This window comes from Orycteropus afer, unplaced genomic scaffold (assembly GCF_000298275.1).
Source record: "Orycteropus afer afer isolate SDZICR_OR568_19922 unplaced genomic scaffold, OryAfe1.0 scaffold00071, whole genome shotgun sequence".
Taxonomy (NCBI): domain Eukaryota; kingdom Metazoa; phylum Chordata; class Mammalia; order Tubulidentata; family Orycteropodidae; genus Orycteropus; species Orycteropus afer.
This window is the reverse complement of record NW_006921658.1, coordinates 11,612,002-11,627,356: the sequence shown is the minus strand read 5'-3', so window position 1 is coordinate 11,627,356 and position 15,355 is coordinate 11,612,002. Positions and strand designations below refer to the sequence as shown.

The 15,355-nt window shown below is 38.6% G+C and overlaps 1 protein-coding gene across 1 annotated transcript in view; it reads right to left on the bottom strand.

The window, feature by feature from the left end:
- PAPSS1 (3'-phosphoadenosine 5'-phosphosulfate synthase 1) overlaps positions 1 to 15,355 on the bottom strand; it is a 167,023-nt gene that overhangs the window by 89,260 nt on the left and 62,408 nt on the right. The window contains exon 6 of the mRNA XM_007940773.2: positions 2,001 to 2,114. Within this exon, the coding sequence (XP_007938964.1) occupies positions 2,001 to 2,114 (114 nt within the window). The remainder of the gene's footprint in view (positions 1 to 2,000; positions 2,115 to 15,355) is intronic.

Sequence of the window (15,355 nt, the reverse complement as noted above, 5' to 3'; positions counted from 1 at the left end):
GTGGTAAACTGTGGTAAATGACATGAGACAAAGTATATGTGAACTGCTGTATGGAAAGTGAATTTTCTCTGTAAATCTTTACCCAAATCACAATAAATAATTTAAAAAAAAGAAAAGAAAGAAAGCCTGGTGATTCACTTCTGAAAAATACCAAACCAAACCCAAACCCACTGCCATCGACTCGGATCCAACTCATAGCAACCCCTCCTTGGGCTTCTGAGGGGGATCACTACAGAAGTAGATTGCCCAACCTTCCTTCCAAGAAGTGGCTGGTGGGTTTGAACTACCAGCCTTCTGGTTAGCAGTCAAATGCTTTAGGCATTACATAAGCCAACGAAAATCCTACAGAACACAATTTTACTCTGATATATATGGGGTAATCATGAGCCTGAATCAACTCAACAGAAATGGTTGGTGGGGGGGGGGGACTCCTAATAAGAGAATTTACAAGAAAAAAGTTCCCCATCCACAAAAGAATACCCTTCATTTTACAAAGATTGTATTATTTCATAATCTTTAAGATTACCAGGATATTTCTTCAGAATGTTAAAGGGTTAACTAACATAAACTGGATATGATTCATTTTTAATTGGATATATACAAGTGGTTCTCAACTGAGAAGCATCAGGCCAGGTGATGTGCTGTAAAACGTAGCTCAGGATTTGTATCAAATTATGATGACTACGTGTTCCACTGCAAAATCAAATTAAGGCAAAGTTTTCCTTTCTTTTCATTTTTCACAGAAAAAAATACATTTATTAACCAAATTTTCTTATTTTTAAGTTTTCTTTTATTAATTTTCTTAAAACCTTTCATATTGGCCACCCTTTCTCTCTATTGAATCCAATTTTCGATGGTATCTGAATTAGCACAAATTTTTTTTTTTTTTAATTAATCACTTTTCATCCTGCTGTCAGTGCCTTCTAGGTGCTCTGCCAACTGGACAAACTTGAGAACCACTGCATTAAAGAAAAGTTCACAATTAGAAAAAGCTACTGTTCTTCTGTGTTCTGGAGTCCAACTGACCTGCATTCACATTCATTCATTCACATTTTCAGGGTTGGGATGCGTGTGTGTGTATGTATTCACTCCATGCAAAGTCTGCCAGGGATTTAACTATTCCTTTGCTTCTTGAGCTGCTCTGCCCTCCCACTCGTCCTCATTGGCATACCCCAGCACTCTGGCTCCTGGACAGAGACCCAATCACACAAAGCACTTCAAGGTAATCTACTTCTGCCAGGTATCTGAATAACTACTAAAGAGTCTTTTTCCAAGTCTATTAGTTTTGGTTTTGGTTTTGGTTTTTTTCATTTTCTCCTTACTTTCAGGTTTGGCACTTCTGTAGGTGCTTTGGACTTTTACTATACTAAAAAGAAAGGTTGGGAAATTTGATTTATAATCCTGATTATCCTTAATATATTTCTTAAGTATAGTTCAATAATACATTTTAAATTTTCTAAGATTGAAGTTGTAATAGTTTCCACTGTTATCAAATCTATTATAAACAATTTTTCATTGGGAATGATATCTAATGAGATCATTAAGATATGCAACAGAATTGTTATTAAAAATATAGAAGGAAGATTAATGAGTTTGGCAGGGAATTAACAAATGTATTTTAAGAAAAGATGTTCCTTTTAATTATTATAGATCAGTATTTCTTAGCCGTTTAGAAACTATTCCTTCTGATAAACCTAAAAATCTCACACTTCTTTATTCTTTGATATTTCAAAATAAATTATTATTAACTAATAGCCTCAGAAACCTAAGGAGGGGTTGTTATGAGTCAGTCTGACTCCATGGCACATAACAACGACAACAATAGCACATCAAAGCCATGGTAACTTTAGAATATGGTTTTACAAGTTAAACAAATTCCCCATCCCTGGAAAGTATGATATATAACACAATATTCCTACCATTACCACCCCAGCCTCAAACACTGCTATAAATCACAAATTTTACAAACGAATGAATGAATGTACAAGTATATCACTTACTTTATTAATTTTCAGTGCTGGTAATGTTTCTGCATCTGTTTTTGCCAAATGAAGTTTATTTTCTGGCACATACAGTTCTTTTACTTCATAAGACGCATCCACAGGTACAATGTCCTATACAGTATCAAAAGTACAATTCAATGTTTAATTCAACAATGTAGAGTTCTTCACAGGTTACCTTCACAAAGACAATCCACATTTCAAAATGAGACAAAAAGAACTATAAACCAGGTGCTCTGAATGTTATACCTCCCACCTCCAAAATCAATTTTCCAAATGTCAGATGTCTACTCATAAGCAGATAACATACCACCCACCAGAAGAAACTAAGCACAGTGTCCTATTACCTAATGAGGAAGAATAAACAATCATTCTGCCACTGCAAATCAGATGTGATCTCACATAAAAAGTAACAATGAAGAGAATATGCAGGGGGAGAAAAAACTCACTCTAAACATAATTATCATTGACACATCATGAAACAATTTTACTCAGCTCTTCAAATGCATCTTTATCATTAGTGTCTTCACTGTCACTACAAACATCTTTTAGTCATGCAACAGCATTCCAGAGTATGTCATCTTTATTTCCACCTGCACGGTTTAAGACACATCACTTACTAAGCCCATATAAAATGCACTCTGGAAATTTTATCCAAGTTCTAAGTACTCATTTATATAACAATGGGACAATGTTTTTCCCCTTTTACCCTACAAGTATACATTTGTGATTACCACGAAATAGCCACTTATACATTGTCCGTTACGCGATCTTTACAAGGCGTGTTCACAACACTTTTCATACATCTAGAAATAATTACTACATGTGTTTACTTACTTAAAAAGAAAACAACTAAATCTGTCAAATCACCTGTATAAGCATACAAAACTAGCACTCACTGTAGACTTTATATAAATATGCCTGTCTTAGACAAGCAATACTTCAGTATTCAAAATAAAGTAATGCAAAATAGAACACTAATGAAAGGACCAAACTTTAAAGGCACTTTCTACTTTTTTTCCTGAGGAATAATTTTGGGAAGAAACTTGGACGTACACCCTGGGTGGCACAAAGAGTGAAGCAGTGTACTGCTAGCTGAAAGGGTGGTGGTGTAAACCCACCCAGAAGTGCCCTGGAAGACAGAATAGTGATCTGCTGCTGAAAGGTCACACAGCCTTGAAAACTCCATGGAGCAGTTCTACTCCGCTTGTGTGGGGTCACCATGAATCAGAATCAACTCGATGGTAAATAACAACATCCTCAATACAAGAAAAAGGCAGTGTCAGATATGTATATCAAAGCTAGAAAGTCTCATGAAAAATCTCCATCTACTACTACTACAGCCCCTATGGTTCTGAAAATCTAGGAAGAATTATTCTCCTATGTATCTTGAAGACTCTGTCCCCTCAAAGATAAAATAAAACAGACACAAGTTCAGCACTAGATAAATCGTGTTCCAAAACTGGGCTCCCTCTACTGTAAGTTCAAGGACTCTGACCTTTCCCATGATAACTCACTGCCATTGAGTCAATTCCGACTCATAGCTACCCCCTTTGGGTTTCCAAGGCAGTAAATCTTTACAGAAGTAGATTGCCTAGTCTTCCTTCCATGGAGTGGCTGATGGGTTTGAACTGCCAACGTTCTGGTTAGCAGTCAAATGCCTTACGCACTATACCACCAGAGCACCAACAAACCAAAAAACAAACCTACTATTGTCAAGTCAATTCCAATTCATGGCAACCCCGTGCGTTACAAAGTTGGAACAGATGCAATACAAATGCTCCACAGAGTTGTCTTGACTTTAATCTTTATAGAAGTAGATTGGCAGGCTTTTCCCCCTGATAGTACAGGTAGGTTCAAACCACCAACCTACTGTTTAGTGTTGCTGTTGTTGTTATGTGCCATTGAGTTGGCCGACTCGTAGCGACCCCTCTTTGGGTTTCCGAGGCAGTATTACTACAGAAGTAGAGTGAAAGCCATTTGTGCCATTCCAAGAATAAATAAGAACAGTAAACATAAAGAAAGGAAATACTAAGATCAAAGGATGAAAAAGAAACACTGTCTGGTACAATTCAAAGGAGCTCTGGTAGTATAGTGCCTAAGGCATTTGACTGCTAACCAAAACGTTGGCAGTTCAAACCCACTAGCTGCTCCACTAAAGGGAGATGGGGCAATCTACTTCCATAAAGATTTACCACCTCAGAAACCCAATGGGGGTCTCTATGAGTTGTAATCAACTCAATGGCAGTGAATTTGGTTTTTGGTTTTTTAGTACAATTCAAGTTCAATCAGCTAAATCACTCTTGGAGTATAATTACGAATGGCAATTTCTGGAGGTTCCTCTGTTCCTTGAGCATCCCACTGCTCAGAGGAGACAGGTAAAGAAGAGCATGTGTGAGGCAGAAACCCTGCACTGCACAGTATACCTTCCAGACCCTCTTATACACCCATAGTTTATAAATACCCATTTGCTTACTTAGAGTAAATACTACATGAAGATATTAAAAAAAAGTAATCATGATGGAAGAAAACTTCCACCAGCTGCCTCTATTCTCTCTCTTTTTGTAGGTAAAAATACTGTACAGCCTTGTACTAATTGGGACACATTTCTAATTAACCCAAACTAAAGAGGACATGTTTTAAATTTTGCCAAGGAAATCAAAGAAATGATAAGTAACCATACACAATTTACATGTAATACTTGACTCCATTATTCACCTGAGGAGGAAAATACATAAAGAAAAAGGGATCTTCTTTAAAGATAACAAGAGAAAGAGTTCATTCTGTGCTTCTACCTCCAGGAATTATTTTTAATACATTTATCCTAAATTATAAAATAACAGCAAAGAGAATTTAGAAATGAGAAAACAAATCACCCTACATATAATTGATTCCCTTCCAACCATTCTTTGGCTATTGGCACAAGAAGAGAGGGTAACTGGTAGTTTCAGCAGTCTGTACAAAGCCTGTTACACTTCATCAACTAGAAAATAAAAATTCAAAATCGACTTCTGGAAAAAACAGTGTGACATGCATTAAAAGAACGGCACACACACTCTATATGTTCAGTCAGTCTCTTGGATATGTACAGTCCCCCAAAGATACCCTGAGGCATACATATTCTTTGCAGCTGCACAATAAGGAACTGAAATCCTCCACTAGGGAAAAAGGCTAAAAGCAACTGAAAGTATGTGAAAAGTCAGACATTAATTAGGACGTTTGTGGGGAAGAACATGACAGTTTTGCAAAACTTCCTTGAAACCGAAATATTTACATTAACGATAAAACACAAATACCACAACATTTCAAAATTTAAAAGCGATATGAGAAAATAAGGGTTTACAGAAGTTCAATAATTCCTAGCATTCTTACCAATAGTGTGCAGTAACAAAAGCTTCCCATATCTAACATCTGAGTTTAAATTTTAACAGTTAGATATGTTAGAATCTGTCTCCCGCTTAGTTGCTTAAAATACAAGTGCAAAAAGGACAAGGAGGCCACATGTTCTGACCTCCTCTAATCCCACAAGAGCAAAACAGAATCACCATCAATAGCCCAAGGCCTATTCCTGCCAGGCCAGACATGCTGCCTCCTTCCAGCCCTTTCTCCAACCGTTCCTCCCAGAGCACCACCACCACCTCTCTCCTGGGTTCGATAATTCGCTGCAGTGGCCACACAGAGCTCACAGATTACAGGGTTTATTAGGGAAGCACCACAGGCTACAATTCACGTTCAGGAAAAATGCTCAGTCTCTCTCCCAGCCCACCGTCCCTCAGCCAACAATCTCTCATAGTCTCTTTCCCAGCAGTGCTGGTCCCTTGGTGTCTCACTCAGCAATGCGTGTCTCTTGCGTCTCTTTCCTAGCAACACGTGTCTCAGGAGCACGTGTCTCTTTCAGCAGCACATCTTCCTCAACCAGCAGTCAGAGAGAGTTCTCTCTGCCTCCAGGAGGCCTCCTTTTGAGCTTGGCAGAGTGGCCAAACCAACCAATCATAACAACAGAATTCTAATCACCTAAGAGTGAGCCTCCTATAACATTGCGTTGTGCCACGCCCAACAGAAATAACCCAGGTGGATAACATTTACAATCAGGAGCTCCTCAGTTGCTCATTCCACCACTGAGTTTACAATGACTTATGGGTAGAAAAGCCATACTAAGTAATTTACTACACTGCAACAAGAAAAAAGGTAGTAATGCTGTCATGACAATTAAATGCCAAAGTATCTGATTTGAGGTGAATAATATTAATTGGGTACTTACTATGATACCAGGTACTATGCCAAAGCTTCATATGAATTAGCTCATTCAATCCTTATATATCCTACCTATGAAGGCAGAAGAAACTATTGCTACTCTTCTTTACAGATGAGAAATGTGAGGCCCAGGAGAGGTTAATAACATACCCCAAGTTCCTGCTAGACTGTCTCCTGAAGCACTTAACACGCAATAAACCAAAGCAAACTCATTGTCATAGAGTCAATGCCTACGGATAGCAACCCTACAGGATAGAGTACAACTGCCTCATAGGGTTTCCAAGTCTGTAATCTTTATAGACTGTCACACACCTTTCTCCCGTAAAGCAGCTGGTAGGTTTGAACCACTGCCTTTTGGTTAGCAGCCAAGTGCTTTAACCACTGTGCCACCAGAGGTCCTTTATTTAACACCCAATAGTCAATAAATAATAACAATTATAGTATACTTGCTATATGCCAGTCACTGTTACAAGCACTCTACATATATATTAATTCATAGAATCCTTAGTACAAGTCAAAAGCAGGCACTGTCGTTATTTCCCATTTAACAGATCAAAGAATGAAGGCCAGAAAACTAGGTTAATTTTTCCAACCTCTTACAGTTGGTAAATTTCAGAGCTGGGATTTCAACCAAGGTGCCAATACCATACTTCTCTAAAAACACTTTACTAATTCTCCCATGAAAATCAAGTTATAAAATGTGTCACGCAAATTGTTCTTCTCAATTTATTATCATGATTTTATCAAACATTTAAAATTCCCACGGTTTCTGGTCAGCATGTGACCTTTCTGTGTTGACAAAGTTCTAACCAAAAGTGAAGAAACCAAACATTTCAGTTAGGCTTAATCAGTGTTATTAAGGATAAACGAGCAATTTTCAACCAACATTTTCAAATCCTGCTTCTTTGAGAAATTGAGAAATTCCATTTCTACCACTTTAGACTCCCTAGAACTTTTAGAGCCAGAATCTGCAGTCTGGAAAAAAATTGCCATAGGGATTTCAGAGAAGAAAAGAATGTCATTCTCAACTTCAGTAAGAGCAACTCTATCTAAAGTGCTTTCTCTGACATCTCAAAAAGCTATATTACTGTAAGGATGGAATACTTGGTTTTTGTTGGGGCAGGGTATGGCTAGTCATTTACTATTGATAACTGTGAACAATCTTGGTTTCTTTCAAGAAGGAAAGTCAGAGGAAAATACCTAGGAGACTAATATTTTGATCTCCGTTGGACACAACAGGACATTTTTAGTTGATTTCCCAAGTCAGCATCACCAGAATCAGCTTCCAAACACTGCTGAATAGCAACAGTGTGTACTGCTGACTGCGCCTCCACTCCAGGCACGTGGCTGGGTCTCAGGTCCTTGCCTCCACCCTAGACTGCCCCTCTTCAGGCCCACTATACACTGGAGGTCCACCCGAGCACATGAATCTACTCACTGAAAAGAGGCTCAGAAAAGAATAAAGAACTAACAAAAGTTCCCATACATAATGTCTAGAGTTTCCTTCCAACCATAACCTAAGCTATAAAACAAATGTACAAATAATTTGTGAACAAATCTATGCATTTCTTAAAATAATTAGTTAGAACTGGAAAGGGGAGTATCTATATCATGAGCCCAACTAAAGTAATCAGTAATTACAGGTCCCTAGGTGGCACACACGGTTTACACTTAGCTGGTAACCAAAAAGTGGATGGTTCAAACCCATCCAACAGCACTACAGAAGTCAAGGCCTGGCAATTTGCTTCTGTAAAACTTACAGCCAAGAAGACCCTATAGAGCAGTTCTACTCTGTAAAACAAGGGCACTATGAATCAATAGCACACAACAGCAGCACTAATAATAGTCGTAAGTTTCTAATGAATGCTGTGTTAGTAATGTTCTGTCATATCGCTTCATATGTATACACATAAAATCACTTTCTTTTCCAAAGAGGAGGAGGGATTTGTGTTTCCCTATTGTTGTTGTTGTTGTTGTAAGGGAGCTCTGGTAGCCACTCCTCGGAAGGAAGGTTGGGCATTCCTACTTCCATAGTGATACTGCCTCGGAAACCCAAGGAGGGGTCGCTATGAGTCGGGGTCGACTCAATGGCACATAACAACTAACAACAACATTGTTGTTGTTGACTTAGTTGTTGTTATGTGCCATCGGGTCAGACTCGACTCAGAGCGACCCCTCCTTGGGTTTCTGAAGCAGGATCACTACAGAAGTAGATTGCCCAACCTTCCTTCCAAGGAGTGGCTGGTGGGTTTCAATAGCCAGCCTTCTGGTTAGCAGTCAAGTGCCTTAAGCACTATGCTACCAGAGCTCCAATTTGAGTCAAAATAATTTTTTCATTATAAGCATTTCACAAAATTCTTCACTTTTTAAATTCACATTCAGCAATATTTTAAAATATTGCAATATTTTAAAAAGTTATAGGTTATAAGCACTGTAGCCTCAAAACTTAGATACAAAATTTTTCTGCTGCCTAACCAGTGCCAAAATAAAGTCCAAGAGGTTGCTACTGTTTTTCTCTTCCAAAAAGGTACATAAAGTGATTATTTCTGGAATCAACATAAACATAAGAGCATGAATCAAAAGGAGAACATGGAGTATTTTGCTCAGTAGAAGTGAGTTCTATGTAGATTCCATGTGCAGAGACAAAAGGACTGAGTATCAAGAATATAAAAAGAATTTTAGAAATGCAGACATAGCCATTTTCTAGCACATTCTAGTGACAAATCTCCTCAGCTTCCAAAACCACTACTAAATCTAAAAAAGGAACAAAACCACCTCAAAGTGAGACAAGATATATGGACAACAGAATGTGATGTCCCTACAACATAAGCTATCAATTTTATTTGGGGATTCATTATAATTTCCAGAATCCAGTCAGCTATTAGAAACAATGTGCTCTCTTTTTCAGCTTATACTCATAAAACTCTTATTTCAAGAAATTTCCTTTAAGCAAAAATGGGTTACAGTCCTGGCTAGCAGCAAGTCTGTGCATACCTTAATGCCACATCTTACCTAAACACCTCACCTCCAATCCTACCAGCTCTAGTCACTAGCATTTAACGGGAAAGAGGATATAGGAGTAGTTTCTGGGAGCCCTCCTGAGTAGTGGGTCATTCATACAATTCAATCTCTCATTAATGAGGGATGAATTCTATAGCCTGATAACCCAGAAATACTTAAATATTATGAATTGTTAAATGCTAAGTAAATGTGTAAAATGTAACATGACAATTCAAACTCTCATTAATGAGGGATGAATTCTATAACCTGATAACCTAGAAATACTTAAATATTATGAATTTTTAAAGCTAAGTTGTTTAAAATGTAACACGAGTACCCAAAGCAACTTTTTTTTTTTGCATGACTGATTAAATGCAATCTGAGATCTGACATATGCTGAATTCACGTCTTTGTTTAACCACACACACTGCTTATTTGTATCTAGAAACCAAAAGGCAGGACAAACACCACTTATCACCTGAAAATAGTAGCTCTTGGCTTCTCACTTTAATCTTTCCAACGAACTCAGAACATGTTAATAAACACAGTGAACCCACATTTTAAGTTTTTCTGTCAAATATTTTCTGGGCTTTTTTCTTGAGCCCAATCTGCTCAGCAGATTTGAATGCTATGGCTCATTCATATTTTTATGTAACTATTAAATTTCTATTATCTAAACTACATGAATCCAAAGCATGAATACCAAATGACATCCAGGCAACACTTTAAAACTGAGCTGCAAAGTCTGGTTTTTATGTGAAGTATAAAATCCATTTAGAGCACTAAACCACCATTTTGTCAAAAAGACAAACCTTTAAATAATTTATAGTTCTAGTAAATCGAGTTCCTGGTAGATTTTAAAACAGTATTTAAAATATCACTTTAGATTAAATCCAGCAGGGAGAAGCCTATTTCCTTTTGTCATAAGACTGACGTCAAGTCTTAAAAGCAGTACTAGCAGGCCATCTAGTGACCATTTTGAGGGTTAAGGGGAAAAAAAAACCAAATCCCAAAGACCTCAAAATTTGGTAGTGCCTTCTAAGTTCTTGAACAAATATATTTCAAATGAAGAATGTTAAGAAAATAAAGGTACTTTGACAAAATGCTGAGAAATTTAATCTTTAGAAGACTATCTCAATTGCAATACACAGGCCAGATTCGAAGAAAATAAGACAATCCAGAGATGACAGAAGGTGAATAACATTATGCTAAAGTAACCATGGTAAACAAAGTACCCACCATCCTAAAGTACTCACCAGACTTTATACTAAAGACATATTTTTCACAGATAGGAAAATAAATGCCATATTTTACTAAAGAACATTAAAGACAATGAACTGTAATACAGAAACTGTTAAGTTAGTATATGTTTGGTACATATATTTTCATAACAATTAAGAGAGAGAGAAAAAAAAAAAAAAGGAACATGAAAGAAACAATTACTCTAACTTAACTGTCATGTGCCGTCGAGTCAGCCCTGACTCATAGCAACCCCTCCTTGGGTTTCCAAGGCAGTATCACTACAGAAATAGATTGCCCAACCTTCCTCCCGAGGAGTGGCTATGGGTTTGAACCGCCAGCCTTCTGGTTAGCAGTCAAGTGCCTTAGGCACTACGCTACCAGAGCTCCCCTAACTTAACTAGGTAGAGCTTATTTCATAAGAGAAATCTCCAAAGCAGTATCAAACATTGTTGTTGTTATTGTTATGTGCCATCGAGTCAGACCTGACTCATAGCGACCCCTCCTTGGGTTGCTGAGGCAGTATCACTATGGAAGTAGATTGCCCAACCTTCCTTCCGAGGAGTGGCTGGTGGGTTTGAACAGCCAGCCTTTTGGTTAGCAGTCAAGTGCCTTAGGCACTATGCTACCAGAGCATTTAGGAAGAAGAAAACTCTTTCTATCACTTTTATTTCCATGGAGACAGCATTTCTCAGTCTCTTGACAGCTCCAGATCATACTTTCCTCCTCTACCCAATAAAAAATCTAAGAATACTGGGTATGAAGAGAAAGAGATAAAAATTTACTTCCTTTCTTTTGACAATTTCAAAAATAAATTTTTCAGGCCTGGAACTGAACTAACTCCATGACTCAACTTTCAGCCAAATGATAAACAGGCCTATAAGGTGAACAATAACACCAGAGCGGTACACACTCAGAACAACCAACCATAGGAGATTCAAAGGGCAGCATCTGGCCATGGATAAAGCTCAGAAGGCAGGAAGGGATAGGAAAGAAGGACAAATGGAAATGGTGAACAGAAAGAGGAAGTGGGAAGAATGCTGTTACATTGTGGGGATGGTAATTAATGTCACAAATCAAAATGTATATGAACTGCTGAATGGAAAACTAATTTACTCTATACACTTTCACCCAAATCATAATAAAAAGTTTAAAAAATTGAACTTTCTTTTCTACATGGTGCAATAACCTAAGCGCCACTCATTTACCACTACATTTAGGTTTTGGCACCTAAGATAATCATTATTCATCTGGGAAAATTCACCTCAGCTTTCCTAACATAATCATTATTCATCTGGGAAAATTCACCTCAGCTTTCCAAGACAGACTAGATAATAATTTTATAATTTCACACTATGTAAGACAAACACTTCACACTCTATACAGACAAGCATGAAGAAGTTTATTTCTTACATAGGAAACATCTTCCTCAACCCAGATAATGTTGCTTTTGATCTGCTCTGAACAAGACTCTTAAAAGTACACCTACTCCTCATTCGTTGACATGGTCAGGTTTCAAAGGCCAGGTCATTATGTGAAAATCAGCATTATGCAAAAAACGATGACCACATCAGATCACAAAATGGGGGAGGACATCATCGTCACATAACTGCCAAATTACATCATTACAAAACTGCCAAACCACTGAGAATCATGGCCCAGCCAAGGTGATATGTAACATTAACCATCACAGCCCATGTTATTTTTGCCTTACACCTCAGTGTTTGTTACCTCCAGATGTACATCATTAAATGTACAAAATATTCAGATAGATCTTTTTTTAGTATCGGTGTAAATATGAAATGTCAGACAACAAAATATTTCATAAGTGAGGAGTCGGTGTGTTTTGGTTACCTAATGCTGCTCTAACAGAAACACCACAAATAGGATGGCTTGAACAAACAGTTTATTCTCTCACAGTTTGGGAGGCTAGAAGTCCAAGCTCAAAATGCCAGGGTCTAGGGGCTGGGTGAGAGTCCCTCAACCTTGGGCTTCAGCTCTCATTCTTGCTCCCAGCTCACTGAAGCTAGAAGTATCTCTTCACTCAGGCAGCTGTTGGCTGCTGAGGCTGACAAACCCAAAGTTGACAAGTGAAAAGGCACAGTCCCAATATTACCAAACCACATGGCAGGCCACTGATTCAAGTCCATTGAAAGTTCCAAAATCAGCAGAGAATGGCAGGCTGCTGGACGAAGACTCGGCTACATGCAGGGTCCAAGGGTGCCAAAAAGCTGACACCTTCCTCAAAATCGCTTCGTACATACTGGAAGCAACCATATCCCTAAAGCAGCTACTCAGCTGCTCCAGTAGATTCCAACAGGGAGTTAATTACCAATCTCACCACGGGGAATAACTACCACCTGCCCAGCCACTTAACCAGGCCCAGCCAAGTTGACATACAACCTTAACTACCACAAGGTGTATCACCAAAATATCAAATCTTTCCAGAGTCAATGATGAAATGCCCATTCTTCTCAATTTCTTAATCCTGACACTTAGGAAACAAATTCTCAAAGGTGACAAGGGAGTCAAAGAAAAGATTTACACTTCAGAAATTAACTAGAAATGGAAAAAAATCTAGATATAAGGAAAGGCAGCATAGTAGGAAAACAAAAACATGGGATGCAGAAGCAGAGGTACATTCAAATCCTGTCTTTGAATAGGATTTCAAAGTCCAGTTGAATTATTCTCAAACAACTTTCTCTCTCTGAATCTCTGTTTCATCATCAGTAAATTGAAGATGGTTGGAACTACTTACCACAGTTTTAACACAAATTAAATGGAATGATGTTACTAAAAGCATCTGATGGAGAGCCTATACATAGTAAGAATTCTATGAACAGGAATTAATATTGATGGTTTCCATCTCTGTCCATGACAGTATCTTTCAGGAATTTTATGTGAAAAAACACAATTCTATTCTTATACATAATGCTATTAAATGTAGACTCTCTAATGTTCACATTCACAATAAGGAGACAAACTGCACAGCTATTTATATTTGGCTTTTAATCTCTGCTTTAAAATACCACTGCATTTAACACATTCATCCCATTCACCTCCCAATCTGTATCTTGGACTCCCAATGTACATCTTGGTCTCACCTAATCCATTTTTAAGGAGCTTTAGTGGCACTGTCATTAAAGCACTGTGCAGCTAACCAAAAGGTGGTTTGGAACCAACCAGCCATTCTGTAGCAGAAAGATGAGGCAGTCAGTTTCCGTAAAGATTTACAGCCTTGGAAACCCTATGCGGCAGTTCTATCCTGTCCTACAGGGTTGCTGTGAGTCGAATAGACTGGATGACAACAGATTTGGAGTTTTTGTATTTTAACCCATCTTTCGAAAATCTAACACATGCCTTTGTAATGACAATGAAATTGAACTGCATTTTCCACCCCTGGATCATGAGGGAGAAGGAGTTTGCTACGTAAAATGCACATTACACCAGATCACCTTGTTGGCAAGATTACAGTAGGCAAAGAACTCCTTGTATCACCAAATACCCATGAACACACAGATGAATGTCAAGTGTTCATTAGTTGCTTAATGTCTTAATATTCATTTGAGAATTAAACTTTGTGAGAAAAACAAAGAATGAAAATAAATGTCAGACCCTAAGTAAGGCAGGGAGAGCTCCCAGGCAGCAGGAAGCAGCAGCAGACAGGGCCAGCGGCCAAAACAGGGTGAGGGAAGCCCAGAAATTGAGCGGAGCAGTGGGAACAGCTAAGTAAGACGAATTTGTCTGTCAGTTTGTCGTACTGTGGTGGTTTCCGTGTTGCTGTAAAGTTAGAGGCTGTGCCAGCAGAGGTGCCCATGGTGGACAGGTTTCAGTGGAGCTTCCAGACTGAGACAGACTAGGAAGAAGGAAGAGGCCATTCACTTCTCAAAGAATTGGTCAGGGAAAACCTTATGAATAACAGTGAAACGCTGTCTGATATGTTACTGGAAAACTTTATGAATAGCCCTGAAACACTGTCCAATACAGTGCCAGAAGATGAGCCCCACAGGTCAGAAGGCACTCAACATACAACTGGGAAAGAGCTGCCTCATCAGAGCAGAACCAACCTTAATGATATGGAAAAGTAGAGCTTTCGGGACCTCCATTTGCCGAAGTGGCACAATTCAATATGAGAAGAAACAGCTGCAAACATCCATTAATAACCGGAAGGTGGAGTGTACAAAGTATGAATCTAAGAAAATTGGAAGTTGTCAAAAATGAAATGGAACACATAAAGATTGATATCCTAGGCATTAGTGAGCTAAAATGGACCAGTTTTGGCCATTTTGAATCAGATAACCATATGATCTACTATGCCAGGAATGACACACTGAAGAGGAATGCTGTGGCATTCATCATCACAAAGAATGTTTCAAGATCTATCCCGAAGCCCAACACAGTGATAGTTGGAGCTGTGTGTCAACTTGGCTGCAACACAACTCTGTGTGGTTTGAGCCGTTGTGGTGTGGTTGTTCCCATGATGGGATCAGATGACTATGTTCTGAGTGGCCAATCTGTTGAAAGGGAATTTCCCTAGACATGTAGTCTGCTTCCAGTATATCCAAGGACATCCTTGGAAGAGAGACATTCTTCTGTGGATCGGGATTCTGTTGTGCTGCCTACAACTGTCTGTGAGTGAACAGTCCACCATTTGGCCTGGAGATCTTGGATTTGTCATTCGTTACAGTGAACAGCTGGTGTACTGCCTGCCAGTCTTGAGCTCCTCAGCCCCTATGATTGCAAGAGCCAGGAAAAGCCTCCAGCTTGACGTTTGATCCAGGAACTTTGGACTTGCCAGCTTCTATAAGTGTGTGAGCCATTTTCCTAAGATAAATCTCTCTCTCTCTCTCTCTCTCTCTTTT